At 42.1% G+C, this 18,372-nt stretch overlaps 1 protein-coding gene across 1 annotated transcript in view; it reads right to left on the bottom strand.

Moving 5' to 3' along the window:
• LOC117082409 (IQ domain-containing protein F5-like) overlaps positions 1–18,372 on the bottom strand; it is a 19,412-nt gene extending 1,040 nt beyond the window's left edge. Inside the window, exons 1-3 of the mRNA XM_033209093.1 lie at positions 18,231–18,372; positions 17,879–17,980; positions 501–620 (exon numbers count right to left, since the gene is read on the bottom strand). Coding sequence (XP_033064984.1) covers positions 501–620; positions 17,879–17,980; positions 18,231–18,248 — 240 coding nt within the window. The 5' untranslated portion in view covers positions 18,249–18,372. The remainder of the gene's footprint in view (positions 1–500; positions 621–17,878; positions 17,981–18,230) is intronic.

Raw genomic sequence — 18,372 nt, 5'->3', positions numbered from 1 at the left:
TACACACACATACACACATGTGCACACAGACACGCACACACACACAAATTTTAGACTTAGATTGATTTCCCTTTATTTGGCCATGCATTATCCAAACAGTGCTCATCACTCTACTCTTGAACTTTGCATGATCTTGTCCCCACATTTCAGGGTTTATCTGCCCTGCAACCAAGTCTCCATGTCTCAGTCACCCACCTTTTTCAGGCTGACAAGGAAATGGGAGAAGAAGATATCTCAGGATGAATCACTTGCTGATCATCCCTGCTCTGTGTATAGCAATTATTTGTCCTGGTTGCTTGGGATATTTTTAGTTTATGATGCTTATTCCTAAGAAATAATAGCACCACCTTCCACAAATGTATCCTGGTTTGGGCTGTAAATTCCATGGTCATCCCAAGCTATGAGCCATAGAGAAGATAACCATCACTACTGGGCGACGAGGGTCAGAGAAGTTGCCTGTCAGGGGTCTGTCCCAAAATTAAGGGCCTGCTGTGACCTACCTTTGTTTGGGGTGGAAGAAGAGGTTCTCGTATCTTACTCCTTTCCTCCTTCAGTTTCTGTTTCATCAATATGTTTTTTTCATCATCATTCATTGCGTTGTTTTTAAACTGTCCAGGCTTCTGCAAGCAAGTAAAGAGGAGAGGTGTGGGGAGGTCATTCTTTGTGGAACTCAGTGCCAAGTCCACCAAATCTTGAATCTCCTAGCTTACCCAGAGACCCTAGACACAGGGCTTGCATCTTGATTAACTGTGGGAATTCACCTTCCCCTGCCTGCAACTTTGGGTGAACTGGTGGTCTCTCACACCACAGTGAATGCCCATGATTTGGAGGTAGTTGGTTCAACCTTTTCAGGTCCGCAATCCCCTAAATTGCCCATAGTTAGGGGTTAGATGACTCCATCACGCTTGTGTGTACTCCTCTAGCCATATATGTGACAGGAAGAGTGGAGGAGGGGAGAGTGATAATGATATAAGGGCACCTATGACTCTGGTTATACAGTCTGGTTGATAAAAACATAAAATTGAGGCAACTTTAAATCTCTATCAATAGAAAAGTCAATCACATGGATTTCAAATCAGTCAAACAATAGAGCCAAAGAAGGATGACAAAGAATAAGTTTGCAGCAAAATTCTTAATCAGGTGCTTCAGAAAGAAGTTTATGTATGGCTAAGCAGCACACAAAAAGATGCTCAACATCATTTGTCATGGGGAAAATAAAAACGGGAACCCAAATGAGATACCCTTAGGCATCCTAGAGAATGGCTGAAAAATAAGGACAGCACTAAATATTGGCACGGACACAGAATGGCTGGATTTCTTATAGACTGCTGCTGGAAAGGTGTAAAACAGTAGAACCACTTTTGAAAATGGTTTGGCACTTCCTAATGAAGTTCAACATGCATCTGCCTTATAGCTCAGCAGTTCACTCCTAAAAGTTTGCAGATAAAAAATGAAAACACGGCCGGGCGCGGTGGCTCAAGCCTGTAATCCCAGCACTTTGGGAGGCCGAGACGGGCGGATCATGAGGTCAGGAGATCGAGACCATCCTGGCGAACACGGTGAAACCCCGTCTCTACTAAAAAATACAAAAAACTAGCCAGGCGAGGTGGCGCGCGCCTGTAGTCCCAGCCACTTGGGAGGCTGAGGCAGGAGAATGGCGTGAACCCAGGAGGCGGAGCTTGCAGTGAGCTGAGATCCGGCCACTGCACTCCAGCCTGGGCAACAGAGTGAGGCTCCGTCTCAAAAAAAAAAAAAAAAAAGAAAAAAAGAAAACATGTATCTACAAAATATATGTACACAAATGTTCATAGCAACTTTATTGAAATAAGTCAGAACTGGAAACAGCCTGAATGTCCACTGACAGGAGACTAGACAAAAAATTAGTGATATATTCATGTAATATAATAATACACAGTAATAAAAATAATTACATCCGTAAGGAGTATACTATGTGTGCATCTCAGAAACATTAAGCTAAATGAAAGAAGCCAGATGTCTGGGCGCAGTGGCCCACGCCTGTAATCCCAGCACTCTGGGAGGCCGAGGCAGGTGGATCACCTGAGGTCAGGAGTTCAAGACCAGCCTGACCAACATAGTGAAACCCCGTCTCTACTAAAAATACAAAAAATTAGCCGGGCGTGGTGGCAGGTGCCTGTGATCCCAGCTACTCAGGAGGCTGAGGCAGGAGAATCTCTTGAACCCAGGAGGCAGAGGTTGCAGTGAGCCAAGATTGTGCCATTGCACTCCAGCCTGGGCAACAGAGCAGAACTCCATCTCAAAAAGAAAGAAAGAAACTAGACATAAAGGAGAACCTACAAGGTGATTCCATTTATATAGAATTATAAAACAGGCAAAGTTAATATACAGGTAAGATAAATAAGAATGGAGTTTACATTTAGTGTAGGGACAGAAGGCATGTTGCTTGCAAACAGTACAAAGGAGGAGGAATGTGCTGTCTCTTGTTTTGGGTGGTGGTTTCCGGGGAATATAGGATTGCAAAAACTCATTAAGCTGACCACTTAATGAAACCACAAAGAATAACTTTGTTCTGTCTGTACTGTAATGGAAGAGTATAAGGGAAACAAATGGAACTGAAGGATAATATGTTCCCTGTCATTTATAACACATACATATAAATATACAAGATTTGGAGGTAGTGCACGTGTTATAAATGTTTCCTTGCAGTAGTTTCATAGTTTGAGGTCTTAGATTTAAGTTTTTAATCCATTTTGTTCTGAAATTAAAAGATGATATACCTAGAGATGGGTTTTGGTTTTTCTAACCATTGAATGTTATGTCTAACCATTCAATGTATTGGGCACTGGCTTAGTCTTTTAGTCTAAAATTTCACACCATTTACCTCTGGGAAACTTTTTTGCATTAGTTTTTTGATAATTTAAATCCCTTAATTTTCTTAGTTTGCTACTTTTAGAAATCCTATTAGTTAGATCACAGCATGATTTTCTAATTTCCTAATAGTTTCTATTCTATCTTCCCTCTCTTTGTCTTTTTGTTCTACTTTCTGGAAGATTTTCTGTTTCTGAAATGGTCTTTACCACCTTCTGAATAGTGTTTTCTTTTAGAGCACACTGCTCTTCTTCACTGATTTGTTATCATCTCATGGGACTAACAATATTAGTTATAATCATTAGGGGTTTAAAACATTTTCCCTTCTCTCCCCAATAACATCTATTTTAAGCACCTTTCTTCTGTTTTAGATTTGGTTTCAATCTTTCATTTGAGAAACCTTTTACCAATGTTAGTGATCCTTGGTTGGCTCTCCATGTATCAGATTGGGACACTAATAATTCAGTGGGAAGCTCAGTGTCCACCGGTGGGGCTTCTTATCTGGTGCTATTCAGTATACGTTGCTAAGGCAGAGTGTTGGCTTTGGTGTCGGTGAGGGGCCCCAAACATCTGTATTCATTAGTTTATTTCTTTGCAGCTTGTGGTAGGTTGCGCTGGTGGCCCTATATTTCTCTCTTTTGCTACAGAATTTTGTGATTTCTCCCTGTAAGGGGATGAGATATACCTTCCTGTGCCTTGGGTTTGGCTATATGACTTGATCTAGCCAGTAGAATACTGTGGGAGAACGATATGCAAGTTCTGGGCTTGGCTTTCAGAGGTTTGCTCGTTTACATTTGCCTCTTGCATTCTGCTGTTACCAAGAGGAGAACATACCCAGGGAGCCTCCTGGTAGGTGCAGTGTGGGAAACATGGAGCTGAGCTTCCCCAGCCAAGCAACCCTGGCTGCTTGCTTACTGTTGCTTGACGCTGAGTCTTACAGTTGGTTAGGCTGCATTAGTGCAGTAATCATTGACTGAATCCCCAGAGCCAGATTCCCAGAGAAGAATCCCAGAACCTCAGGTCAGAGAATAGGAGAACAAACCTCCCTGCAGGAAGCTGAGTTGGTGCAGAGGGCTGGAGGCCTTTCTATGCAGCCTGCACACTCTCCCACGCTCCCTCTATTTTTAGTATGGTGCTTCACCCCTGCCATTAGCCATGGCATGCCTGAATTCTGCTGACTCCAGATGCTCTCTGGTTCAACTGGTCCAGGAAATAAACTTGTGTTCTGCCAGAATGGGGAAGAAGCTGTTCCTTGGCTGTGTGCATGAAGAGGAGAATGAGGCAAAGCCAAGAAATTCTTTCTTTCTTTTTTTTTTTTTTTTGAGATGGAGTGTCACTCTTGTTGCCCAGGCTGGAGTGCAATGGTGTGATCTCGGCTCACTGCAACCTCTGCCTCCTGGATTTAAGCAATTCTCCTGCCTCAGCCCCCTGAGTAGCTGGGATTACTGTCATGTGCCACCAGGCCCAGCTAATTTTGTATTTTTATTAGAGACAGGGTTTCTCCACGTTGGTCAGGCTGGTCTCAAACTCCCGGCCTTAGGTGATCTGCCCGCCTCAGCCTCCCAAAGTGCTGGGATTACAGGCATAAGCCACCACGCCCGTCCACCCAACAAATTTTTAATCACATTTTCTTTTCTTTCATTTTTTTTTTTGAGATGGGGTCTCACTCTGTCACCCAGACTGGCGTGTGGTGGTGAGATCTCGGCTCACTGCAACCTCCTCCTACCAGGCTCAATCGAGTCTCCTGCCTCAGCCTTCCAAGTAGCTGGGATTATAGGCATGCACCTCTACTGCTGGCTTTTCTTTTTTTTTTTTAATATTTAGTAGAGATGGGGTTTCATCGTGTTGGCCAGGCTGGTCTTGAACTCCTGACCTCAAATGATCCATCCACCTTGACAAAGTGCTGGGAATACAGGCATGAGCCACGGCACCCAGACTTAAGCAATTGTTTATATACCACCTTAGCTCTTACTACCTAATGCCTCAATTTCAGACTAATTGCTTTGTAACACATTTTAATGTCGGTAAGCATGTTTCAACTCCTTTTCTCTTTTTTCCCAAATTGACTTAACTAATTGTGGACATTTGCTCTATGGTATTATTTTTTGCACTAATGTGTCAAGTTCCCATAAATCACAAGAAGATTTCAATCAGAATCAGCTTTAATTTTGTTAGTGGAATATGATTTTAATAGATTACTTTGGAGATAATTGACAGCCTTACACTATTAACACATTTTTTGAAAGAATATAGCATATCTCTCCATTTGTTCAGGTCTCCTTTTATGTTCTTCTAAGCTGTGGGCAAACTGGAACCAGAAATGTCAAGAATACACCCTTAAAGAGAATGAGTATGCATTTCCCCTCCTTTTTTTCCTGCTGCTACATTGTCAATGTAATTATTGGATTTGTAGCACTCATTTTTGGATTATTGATGACCTTGGGAATGGAGGCAATACATAGCAGAGTAATACGTTAGAAGGGGCCAAGACTTCTCACTCTATGGAGTGCCATACCAAGCCTGGACCACCTCTGCCAGACATACATGGGAAGGAGACACAATCTTCTCATTTATTGAAACCACTGTTCTTTTGATTATGCTAACATTCACAGTCACCTTCATCCAGATATAGCTATGCTCTACCCCAATGGTTCTCAAAGGACGGGGCCCCAGAACAGCAGCCATAGCATCACCTGGAAAATTGTTAGAAACATACATACATTCTGGGACCTCGATAACACTGAATGAGAAGTGCTAGGTAGGGCCCAGTAATCTGCTTTACCAAGCCTTCCACAGGACAGTGGTGTGTGCTGAAAGTTGAGACGTACTGCTCTTACTGTTTCTCTCTTAGTTCCCATACCCACAATAGGCTCTCTCCATGGGGAGATTGTCCACTTTCTTTAGGAGACAGAGATGAGAGGTTATCCTGGAAGCAAAGGCACTTGCTTTGTATAAGCAGAATACAGGGCAAGAGAAGGGAAAGCCTTGACCAGCTCATCTATTCCTAATGGAGTTGTTTCATGAGTGGCTGATGAGTGCGCCTGGCTCCCTGCTGCTGACTTGTTGAATTAGGCAAAGTGTAAAATCCCAAATAAGGCTCGTGGGTAACTAACTCATGTTCCGTTCACCCTCTAGCCATTCTGATTCTAGGTGTGAGCTGATTTATCCATTAAACCACAGCAGCTTCCCTTTCACTACTCTCCTCAGTATCAGAGGCATGTTATGGTCTTCTATTTGTATTAGTTGAGAGATAATTCCATGTTTACTGTCAAGAACTCCCTAGGTACACTCTCTGTCGAGATTCTGATTCAAAAACCAGTGTTTGAAGACCACTTCCTCAAAAGTTGCTCACATAAAATTAAACCCTCCTTTGTTTAATAATCTGTTGAGGTGCCCTACTCTTTTGCTATCTGTCTTGGCAAACTGAATTGAGTGAAAACGGGGGTTTCTTGACTCACTGACCAAAGATTTCCTATAGTAGAGCTCAAAATAGCTCAGGCATGGCTGTGTTAAAAGACAAATTTAGAACAAATTGTATTTAGAGTTCTAATTGGCTTTCTTTTGTGATTTCAGAATTGGGTACTACCTCATTCTATAAAATAGAAGAGTGTTAAGATGAGCTGAACAGAGGTGTTGGCTTTACAGGCAGAAAAGGGCTGAAAACAGCAGAAACAGGAAACAAAATGGAGATAGCTGTTTGAAAGTTACTTTCCTTATAGGGTTAAAACAGAGGGAACTTCTTTATCATGCTCGTTCAGGTAAACTGGGTTCCTTCTGATTGATTGCTGTAAATCTGGGTTTTTTTGAAAACTCGCCCATTTCAGATTTCAGTCTGACTTCATAGCACCTAGTATGAGTGACTCCGTTCTGGTTTGGGCTAATATGCTGGGACCTAGTGCAGGAGGCTAGTCCAAAGCAATAGCCTCCCATAAACGTTGTGTAGCAATTTCCCCTTTTGTTCAGACTCTCGTCTACCTGAGAGTCTGACTAAAACTTAGGGCATCAGTGCTACTCTCAGGAGCCATCACTTCGGGTTTTTGGTCTCAACATGTCATTCATAGGTTAGCGTGTCCTTGTTTTCATGGTTTCCTTGAGTTTTCATCATTCCACATAGAGAGAGACCATTTAGCATTTGATAGATGGCTGCCTGTGAACATTTGAGACCTTTTGAGAGAGTACAACACACCAGGGACACTATTATTATGACTATCAGGAGGATAATACCAAGTGTTTGGAGTATGCTCCTCATCCAGGCTTCCCATGAGCCAAACCAACTAAAATTTACTAGATAAAGAACAAGCCAGACCAGAAACCTACTACTTTTAACAAAGAAGCCTTCTCTTTAATGTTGTTTTGCAACTGAGTCTAACAGTTAATGTGCAACAAGAAGTGTTAGCAACTGCACAGTTACCTCCTTGATCAGCCAGTAGGTAGCCATTCCATAATCTAGAATCCCATGACTGTGCAAAATTAAAACAGGGAGTGAGAACAAGTGATTCTAGAAGTATGACTCTATAAAAAGGACCACCAGTACAGTCTGAACAGAGTTGTGGTAGGAATGCCTCTAGAGTTAGCCACTGTGTGGACTAAAGGATCTCTTAGGTCATATAAAGATTTGGGTTTAGCATAACAGATCTAAACTCAGCCAAGTTATCTGCAGAAGCTACTGATTGTGAAATTCTAATGACAGCAACATTCTGTCATGTGAAAGAGGTAAGCATAAGCAAGGAAAACATTAAAGGGATGAGTCTTGTGATGGGCAGTCTTGTTCTGACTTCTTGGGAAAAGCTGCCCACAGCGTGAAGTCATCAACTTCTCATTCTGTTTTGCAGTTTGAATGTCTCTGGGCATAACAATGGGTATTTCAGTGACCTGTCTGAGTGGCCCACACATCAGGCATGAGGGTTGTCCAAGTTGTCCAGCTTCAGCTTACAGGTCTTCATGAGCAAAGCAGTTTCTGTCCTTAGTTGAAGAGTGTATTAGTGTATTCTCACACTGCTGTAGAGAACTACCTGTGACTGGGCAATTTATGAAGAAAAGAGGTTTAATTGACTCACAGTTCCACAGGCTCTACAGAAGGCATGGCTGGGGAGGCCTCAAGAAACTTACAATCATTGAGGAAGGGTGAAGTGTAAGCAAGCACCTCTTCACATGACAGCCAGACAGAGAGCAAAGGGGGAAACACGACACACTTTTAAACAACTAGATTGCATAATAACTCATTCACTCTCATGAGAACAGCATGGGGGAAGCCTGCCTCCATGATTCAATCACCTCCCACCAAGTCCCTCCACCAACACATGGGGATTACAATCCAACATGAGATTTAGGTGGGGGCATGGAGCCAAACCATATTATTCTTCCTCTAGATCCTCCCAAACGTCAAGTCCTTCTCATATTTCAAAACAATCATGGCTTCTCAACATTCCTTCAAAGTCTTAACTCATTCCAGCATTAACTCAATAATCCACAGTCCAAAGTTTCATTTGATACAAGGTAAGTCTGTTCTGCCCAAAAACCTGTAAAATCAAAAACAAGTTTGTTACTTCCAAGATAACAATGAAGGCACAGGCATTGGGTAAATGCTCCTGTTCCAAATGGGAGAAATTGGCAAAAACAAAGGGGTTACAGGCCTTATAAAAGTCTGAAATCCAACAGGGCCGTCATTAAATCTTAAAGCTCCAAAATAATTGTTTTTGACTCTATGTCTCTATACAGGGCATGCTTATGCAAGGGGTGGACTCCCAAGGTTTTGGGCAGCTCTGTCCCTGTGGCTCTGCAGGGTACAGCCCCCTTGGCTGCTTTCATGGCCTAACACTGAGTGCCTATGCCTTTTCCAGGTGAACAGTGCAAGCTGTCAGTGGATCTATCATTTTGGGGTCTGGAGGATGGTGGCCCTCTTCTCACAGCTCCATTAGGCAGTGCTCCAGTGGGGACTCTGTTTGGGGGCTCTGACCCCACAATTCCCCCCTGCACTGCCCTGGTAGAAGTTCTCCATTAGAACTCCACCCCTGCAGCAGACTTCTGCCAGGACATCCAGGCATTTCCATGCATCCTCTGAAATCTAGGTAGAGGCTCCAAAACCTCAACTCTTGCCTTCTGCACACTTGCAGCCCTAACACCACGTGGAAGCCATCAAGGCTTTGGGTATGCCCTATTTGAAGCCATGGCCTGAGCTGTATCTTGGTCCCTTTTAATGATGGCTGGCGCTGGAGTGACTGGAGTGCAGGGTACCATGTCCTGACGCTGCACAGACTAGCTGGGCCCTGGCTCTTGCCCAAGAAACCATTTTTCCCCTCTAGGTCTCCAGGCCTGTGATGGGAAGGGCTGCCATGAGTGTTTGTGAAATACCCTTGAGGCATTTTCCCCATTGTCTTAGCTATTATATTCAGCTCCTCTTATGTGAATTCTGCAACCTTGAATTCCTCACCAGAAAAATGGATTTTTCTTTTCTACCACATGGTTAGGCTACAAACTTTCCAACTTTTATGCTCTGCTTCCCGTTTAAATGTAAGCTGCAATTTCAGACCATCTCTTTATGCATATGAGCATACACATTTAGAAACAGCCAGGTAACCTCTTGAATGCTTTGCTGCTTAGAAATTTCTTATGCCAGACTCCCTAAATCATCTCTCTGAAGTTCATAGTTCTTCAGATATCTAGGGCAGGGGTAAAATGCTGCCAGTCTCTTTGCTAAAGGATAGCAAAAATGAACTTTACTCCAGTTCCCAATAAATTCTTCATCTCCATCTGAGACCACCTCAGCCTGGACTTCACTGTCCATATCACTACCAGCATTTTGGTCCCAACCATTCAACAAGTCTCTAGGAAGTTCCAAACTTTCCCGCATCTTCTTGTCTTCTGAGCCCTCCCAAACTGTTCCAACCTCTGCTTATTACTCAGTTCCAAAGCTGCTTCCACATTTTCAGGTATCTTTATAGCAGTACCCCACTCTTGGTACCAATATTCTGTATTATCCTGGTCTAACACTGCTATACAGAATTACTTGAGACTGGCTAATTTTTTTTTTTAAAAGAGGTTTAATTGACTCACAGTTCCACAGGCATAACAGGAAGCATAACTGAGAGGCCTCAGGAAACTGACAATCTTGGCAGAAGGCGAAGGGGAAGCAAGCACCTTCTTCACAAGATAGCAGGAGAGAGAGAGCAAGAGGGGAAGTGCCACATACTTTTAAACCATTAGATCTTGTGAGAACTCTCTTACTAGCACAAAAATAGCATGGGGGAAATTCGCCCCCATGATTCAATCACTTCCCACCAGGTTCCTCCCCAAACATTGGGAATTCCAATTCAAGGTGAGATTTGGGTGGAGACACAGAGCCAAACTGTATCAGCCAGCTTGACCACACATATTTGTCTTTCAAAATTTCCTTTTCACAAACCTTCTACAAATTTGTTATCCATTTAGTTTGTCCTATACTCTTCCTCTTTCCATTTGTGGAATAACTAGTCACTCACTTTAGGACAAAAATTACTGTCTTTTTTTCTTACCTCTTACCTTATAACTTCCTTTACAAAACATCTTATTTTTCCTCACATACAAAGTTGTTTCTCTTATTCTCTAGTTTCAGTTAGCACATATTAGAGTTTTAATCCCTAGTATTCTTAATTTTTGATGAAAACTAAAAAGCCTTGTGAGCTGTTTTATATCAGCATTCTGTAGATGAGCAGCATTTTCATAATTTCTAGAGACATGTTTACTTGTAATATAATTTTTCATGTTTATTAACAGACCCAAATATATTTACCTTCTTTATACCACATGAAAACTGGATGCTCAGTATGTTCAGTAGTTAATGTTTTAATATTTTAACTTTCTTAGAAATAACTTAGCCATGTAATAAATATTTATTACTTAATTTAATGTAACTTTTAGATTTCAAGTTACTAAAGATATTTTTGAAACTGTAAATTTTTATCCTGCTTACATTTACCTAATTCACTCCTAGCAATTGCTCAAATTGCTCATTAAACAAAGCTAGCCATTGAAGGAGTTCATGAAATGCCACTCCAAAATATGCTGCTTTGGTGTACTAATTACTTCAAGCTGAAGGCACTTGAAAAACAGCAAAATTCAAAAGGAGACTTTCTCTGAATTCCCCTTATCTGCCTAAAGACAGATCCTCCAAAAGGAACTCAACTATTTTCAATCCTCTCCCTGGGAGTTTCATCAACCTGGGAAGATTAACTCCTATAACAGGAGTGGAGACTAGATGTCAACACCACACCCAGATAAACTGTGTTACAAATCATCATCTATTCTTTCAAGAGCTCACTTGTCTTTAACAAAAATCATTTACTCTGAAGATATCTCTCTTCTTTACCATATGAACATTTTACCCATGTTATAAATAAACTTTCAGTGCCACAAAAGAAATAGCACTTGAGCATAAATTTTCTCAGCAAGGCAATTTACTTCTACAGAAGGGTGCATCTCACAGATGGAGCAATGGTGACAGCACACCTGAACAAGGGAGGGGAAGGGGTTCTTATTCCTGATGCAGGTAGCCCCTACTGCTGTGTTGTTCCCCTATTGGCTAGGGTTGGACTGCACAGTCTTAAGCTAATTCTGATCAACTATTTTAAAGAGAGGAGGGGTATGAGTTGGAGTGGCGAGGTGAGTAGTTTGATGGGGAGGACAGTTACAGAACAGGTGACTCAGGATGACTCAGGTCAGAGCGGTGACCAGGGGTGACTCAGGACAGAGCAGGTGACCAGGGGTGACTCAGGACAGAGCAGGTGATAGAGGCTAGGAGGGGGTTGTTTACTGAAACTAGGGGCAAGGAGACGAAGAGAACAAGGAAGTTAAACTTTAAAATGAAGAACAAAGAACAGGGGAGCTGAACATACTGATACATTGGTTCTTTCGAGAGGATCTCAGAATTCATTGTACTTAACAACTTACACGCTAGAATCTTTGAAGAGGAATTTATTATACCTACACCTATCCCAGCATGGGGTGGAATCAAAGAATCTTTGCCCTATTGTCAATTCTTATTTGGATTGGCCTATCTGGTCGTTGCCCTAAGCATGTCAGATCAGATTTCTCATTGTAATCTTTGACTTCTGGTTTTAAAATTTTTCCAAACTGGAATAGGTACAGCAGACTGAATTGGAGTTCTGTAATGTTAGGGGACCAGCAGAGAGTCCCTCTGGCCCATACAATCTCTGGTATATTAAACCTTCATTTTAACTTTAACAATGTCCATTTGTAATAATCATCTAAAATTTTTCTACCCTAAACTTGCATTTTCATAGGGCTGACCCTTAGGTAAAACAAAGAAGAAAACTTACATACCAAAGTCACAAAACTTAGATCTCAAGCTTAAACACTGTTATTTGCCAAGACAAGGAACGGTATAGGTAGAAAGTTCAGTTAAGACGAGGCAGTCAGCAAAGGTGAAGCTCATTATGTAGATTTACGCCAAGGCTTTCTCTCATTACAAAAATTTTTAGTAATTTTCCTTTATAGGTATAAATTTTTACAAGAGTTTCATTTTTGCATTTAAAATTTTTATTTGTATAAATTTATGGAGTACAATTATAATTTTACTACATGCATAGATTGCATAGTGGTGATGTCAGGGCTTTTAGGCTATCCATCACCTGAATAATGTATATTATACCTATTAAGTAATTTGTATTTTTTTTTTTTTTTTTTTTTTTTGAGACGGAGTCTTGCTCTGTCGCCTGGGCTGGAGTGCAGTGGCCGGATCTCAGCTCACTGCAAGCTCCGTCTCCTGGGTTGACGCCATTCTCCTGCCTCAGCCTCCTGAGTAGCTGGGACTACAGGCGCCCGCCACCTTGCCCGGCTAGTTTTTTGTATTATTTAGTAGAGACGGGGTTTCACCGTGTTAGCCAGGATGGTCTTGATCTCCTGACCTCGTGATCCGCCCGTCTCGGCCTCCCAAAGTGCTGGGATTACAGGCTTGAGCCACCAAGCCCGGCTGATTTTGTATTATTTTTATTTTTAAAATTTCATTATTTACATTTTTTTCTTTGTTTCTTCTAAAAAAAAAAAAGAAACAGGATACATGTGCAGAATGTGCAGGTTTGTTACACAGGTGTCATGCTGGTTTGCTGGACCTATTGACTCATTCTCTAAGTTCACTCCCCTCACCCCCACATCCTCAACAGGTCCTGGTGTGTGTTGTTCCTCTCTCTGTGTCCCACGTGTTCTCTATGTTCAACTTCCACTTGTGAGTGAGAACATGCTGTGTTTGGTTTTCTGTTCCTGTGTTAGTTTACTGAGGATGATAGCTTCCAGCTTTTTTTTTTTTTTTTGAGGCGGAGTCTCGCTCTGTTGCCCGGACTGGAGTGCAGTGGCCGGATCTCAGCTCACTGCAAGCTCCGCCTCCCGGGTTTACGCCATTCTCCTGCCTCAGCCTCCCGAGTAGCTGGGACTACAGGCGCCCGCCATCTCGCCCGGCTAGTTTTTGTATTTTTTTTAGTAGAGACGGGGTTTCACCGTGTTAGCCAGGATGGTCTCGATCTCCTGACCTCGTGATCCGCCTGTCTCGGCCTCCCAAAGTGCTGGGATTACAGGCTTGAGCCACCGCGCCCGGCCAGCTTCCAGCTTTTAAGTAATTTTTCATCATACACCTCCTCCCACTCTCTCACCCTCTATCATTCTATACTCTACATCTATGTGTACCTTTTGTTTAGCTCTCACTTATAAGCAAGAACATACAGTATTTGTCTTCCTGTTTCTGACTTGTTTTACTAACTCACTTCCAGTTCCATCCATGTTTCTACAAAAGACATGACTTCATTCTTTTTTATGCTGAATAGTATTCTATTGCATATATAAACATGTTTTTTAATCCAATAATCTGTGGATGGACACTTAGGTTGATTCCCTATCTTTGCTATTGTGAATAGTGCTACAACAGAGATAGAGGAACAGGTATCTTTTTGATATTATTGATTTCTTTTTATTTTTAGTAGATACCAGTAGTTCTACTTTGAGTTCTTTGAGAAATCTCCATACTGTTTTCCACAGACATTGTGCTAATTTACATTCCCACCAACAGGGTATAAGAGTTCGCTTTTCCCTGCATCCTCATCAACATTTGTTATTATTATTTTTTAATATAATAGTCATTCTGACATATGTAAGATGATATCTCATTGTGGTTCTAATGTGCATTTGTCTGATGATTAGTGATATTGAGCATTTTTTATATGCCTATTGGCCATTTGTAAATCATCTTTAAAAAAAAGTCGGCTGGGCACAGTGGCTCACGCCTGTAATCCCAGCACTTTGGGAGGCTGAGATGGGTGGATCACGAGGTCAGGAGGTCAAGACTGTCCTGGCTAACATAGTGAAACCCTGTCTCTACTAAAAATACAAAATAATTAGCCTGGCGTGGTGGTGGGTGACTGTGGTCCCAGCTACTGGGGAGGCTGAGGCAGGAGAGTGGCGTGAACCTGGGAGGCAGAGCTTGCAGTGAGCAGAGATCGCACCACCACTGCACTCCAGCCTGGGCTACAGAGCGAGACTCTGTCAAAAAAAAGAAAAAGAAAAAAAAAAAAAAAGAAAAGCAATTACACTAAAGGAGGTGGTTTTTTTTTTTTTTTTTTTTACTTTTTTGATAACACCTAAAAAAATGAAGACTTTATGTTTTATCAAGATAATTCCTGAGTTGTCTTTATTATGTTTTTGATTATTTAAGAAATAATCGAAGAGATCACGCCATTGCACTCCAGCCTGGGCGACAGAGTGAGACTCCATCTCAAAAAAAAAGTCTATTCATGTCCTTTGCCCACCTTTTAATGGGATTATTTGGGTTGTTTGTTGTGAGTTATTGAGTTCCTTGTTTCAAAATAACTAGCTGGGCCAGGTATGGTGGCTCACACCTGTAATCCCAGCACTTTGGGAGGCTGAGGCAGGAGGATCACTTGAATCCAGGAGTTCAAGACCGGCTGGGCAACATAATGAGATACCATTGCTACAAAAAATAAAAAATTAGCTGTGCATGGTGGCACACACCTATAGTCCCAGTGACTCATGAGGTTGATGTGAGAGGATCACTTGAGCCCAGGAGGTCAAGGCTGTAGTGAGCCATAATCATGCCAGTGCACTCCAGCCTGGGTGACAGAGCGAGACCCTGTCTCTAAAAAAATTTTTTTGAAATAAAAATAACCAACTCAATGCCAGAAAAGAATGCATTGGAGACTAATTGAGATAGCCAGCTTTTTAATTTAGCTTCTGTTTCTTAACTAGATTGCTAAATACAGGGCAAAGCCCATTAGTAATAGAGCAGACAGAGCATTTCTTCTTCTCCTTCTCCTTCTCCTTCCGCCTCCTCCTCCTCCTCCGCCTCACTTCTTCTTCTCCTTCTTTTTCTTCTTTTGAGACAGGGTCTCACTCTGTCACCCAGGCTGGAGTGCAGTTGAAAGAGATCAAATGAAGAGACTAAGAGGCAGAAATGAAGTCCACAGGCAAACAGCCCGGGCGGCGCCCTGAGCCTAGTTAAAGATCGACCCCGGACCTAACCGATTAAGGTTATCTATAGACTCCAGACATTGTAAGGACAAACGTTGTGAAAGTCTCTGTCCTGCTCTAATTACCAGTGTCTGCCACATATCTTAGTCCTGGGCCCAGTACACACAATCCTCTATTTTGTCCCAACGTCCTGACATATGCCTGCCCGACACAAACACATTAAGAAAAACAACACCTGGGGAAGCTCCAATAAGGTTACAACCGTTTGTAAAAGCACAGGAACCGATAAGAAGGCTGCTAAAAGCATAACTTCACATTAACATGTAAACCAATTGTAATGCTGTAGCCTAGAGAAATGCCTTGTTCCTCTGTAACCTGACAAGTCCTGTTTACCTCGAGCTATAAAAAGCAAGCGCACGCATTGTTCCAGGCCCTCTTGTATGTTGTGGAACGGAGGGACCAAGTTCGAACTTGCATTAAAGATCCTTGCCGCTTGGCTTTGACTCTGGACTCTGGTGGTCTTCTTCGGGGAACAAACGGTCTGGGTATAACACAGTAGTACCATCTCAGCTCACTGCAACCTCTGCCTCCAGGGCTCAAGCAATCCTCCCACCTCAGCCTCCTAAGCAGCTGGGACTACAGGCACACGCCACTATGCCCAATTAATTTTTGTATTTTTTTTATAGAGACAGGGTTTCACCATGTTGCCTAGACTGGTCTCAGACTCCTGGGGTCAAGTTAACTGCCCGCCTCAGCCTCCCAAAGTGTTGGGATTACAGGTGTGAGCCACTGTGCCCAGCCCAGACAAAGCATTTTCTATGCCTGGACTCATCACAGATAACTATAAACTCAAGAATCTTGTCAGGGCATATTGGTGGTTAGAGAAGCATACATGGTGACCTGAGGGTTTAACTTTTATAAATATTTTTTCTAGCTTTCTTTTCATCTTTGAGGTGGGATGGTAACTAATTGAAAAGGTTAGCAGATTCCAATTTTCTTATCAAATAGTTACTTAAACTATTCCTTTTCCCTTGGTAAGGAGTCTTTTAAAAAAGGCAATTAAAAAAATCTTTTTGGAAGCTTCTGCATATAATTAAAATAGACATTCCTGGGTGGGCCTAATTTGGGAGCCCTTATTTTTAAATGCACTTCTTAGATGAATAGTCTTGTTTATCTAGAACATTCTACAAATGACCATTATAATTCCAAATTATTTTTAATAAGATTTCATTGTGGCCGGGCGCGGTGGCTCAAGCCTGTAATCCCAGCACTTTGGGAGGCCGAGACGGGTGGATCACGAGGTCAGGAGATCGAGACCATCCTGGCCAACACGGTGAAACCCCGTCTCTACTAAAAATACAAAAACTAGCTGGGCGAGGTGGCGGGCGCCTGTAGTCCCAGCTACTCGGGAGGCTGAGGCAGGAGAATGGCATAAACCCGGGAGGCGGAGCTTGCAGTGAGCTGAGATCCGGCCACTGCACTCCAGTCCGGGAGACAGAGTGAGACTCCGCCTCAAAAAAAAAAAAAAAAAAAAAGATTTCATTGTTTCTGTAAGTATAATCATGCATCATTTAATGATGGGAATACATTCTAAACCATCACTAGGTGATTTCCTCATTGTGTGAACACCATAGAGTGTAGTTATACAAACCTGTAGCCTACACCTATGCTGTAGGATAGAGCTTATATCCCCTAGGCTACAAACCTATATGGCCTGTTACCATACTGAATACTGTAGGCAATTATAACACAATGATAAGTATTTGTGTATGTAAACATAGAAAAGGTGCAGTAAAAATATGGTGTAAAAGATTTTAAATGGTAGACCTGTATAGGGCACTCACTGTAAATGGAAGTTGCGGGACTCAAAGTTGTTCTAGGTCAGTGAGTTAGTGAGTGGTAAGTGAATGTGAAGGCCTAAGACATTATCATGTACTGCTATAGATGATGTTAACACTGTACATGTGGGCTAGACTGAATTTATTTTAAAATTTTCTTTATTCAATAATAAATTGACATTTTAATGTAACATTTTTACTTTATAAACATATTAATTTTTTAAACTTTTTGGCCCATAATAACACAGCTTAGAACATAAACATACTATATAGCTGTACAAAAATATATTCTTTACATACTTATCCTATTAGCTTTTATCTATTAGAATTTTTTTTGTACTTTCAAAACTATTTTGCTGAATATTACGGAACAAACATACATTAGCCTAGGCCTACACAAGTTCAGGATCATCCATATCACTGTCTTCCACCTCCACATCTTGTCCTTCTGGAACATCTTTAGGTCAAAAACATGCATGGAGCTGTCATCTCCTAAGATTACAATGCCTTCTTTTGGAATTCTTGGTTTATGGTGGTTGTTCTTGAGTAAGGATTAATAGCAACACCTTTCACTCACAAATGTTTCCTAGTTCGGACAAGAAATTCCATGATTAACCAGTTCTATGAGCCACAGAGAAGACAACCACCACTACTGGGTGGCATGGGTCAGAGATGTTGCAGGTGTGGGGGATCTCTTCCAACCTTGAGGGCCTGCTCTGACTTACCTTTGGTTTGCGGGGAGGAGGCATTTTCTCCCGCTCCATTTGTTTCGACAGTGTGGTTTCGTCATCATCTTCCATTATGGTTTGGCGAACACGGCCATCCTTCTGTAATCAAATTTTAAAGAGGAGAGGTGTGGGTAGATAGTTCTTTATAGAACTCAGGGCACACTCCCTCACTGTGACTGAATCCCCTGTGTCTGTTCTGTCTGCAGGATACCCAGTTTTCAGCCAAGTTCACCACATCCTTAACCTCTTGGCTTTTGCAGAGACCATAGACACAAGGCTTGCATTCTGATTAACTGTGGGAATTCACCTCCCCCTGCCTGCATCTTTGGGTGAACTGGCTGTCTCTTACACAAAATTGAATGCCCATGACTTGCAGGTAGTTGGTCAACCCCTTCAAGTCTGCAATCCCCTTCAGTGCCCATGATTAGAGGCTAGAGGTCTCCATTATACTCAGGTCTGTACTTCTCTAGCCACCACTGTGGCAGGAAGTG

The sequence above is a fragment of the Trachypithecus francoisi genome, unplaced genomic scaffold (assembly GCF_009764315.1).
Source record: "Trachypithecus francoisi isolate TF-2019V2 unplaced genomic scaffold, Tfra_2.0 Lachesis_group0, whole genome shotgun sequence".
In the NCBI taxonomy this organism is placed as follows: domain Eukaryota; kingdom Metazoa; phylum Chordata; class Mammalia; order Primates; family Cercopithecidae; genus Trachypithecus; species Trachypithecus francoisi.
This window is presented reverse-complemented; position numbering and strand designations above follow the sequence as displayed.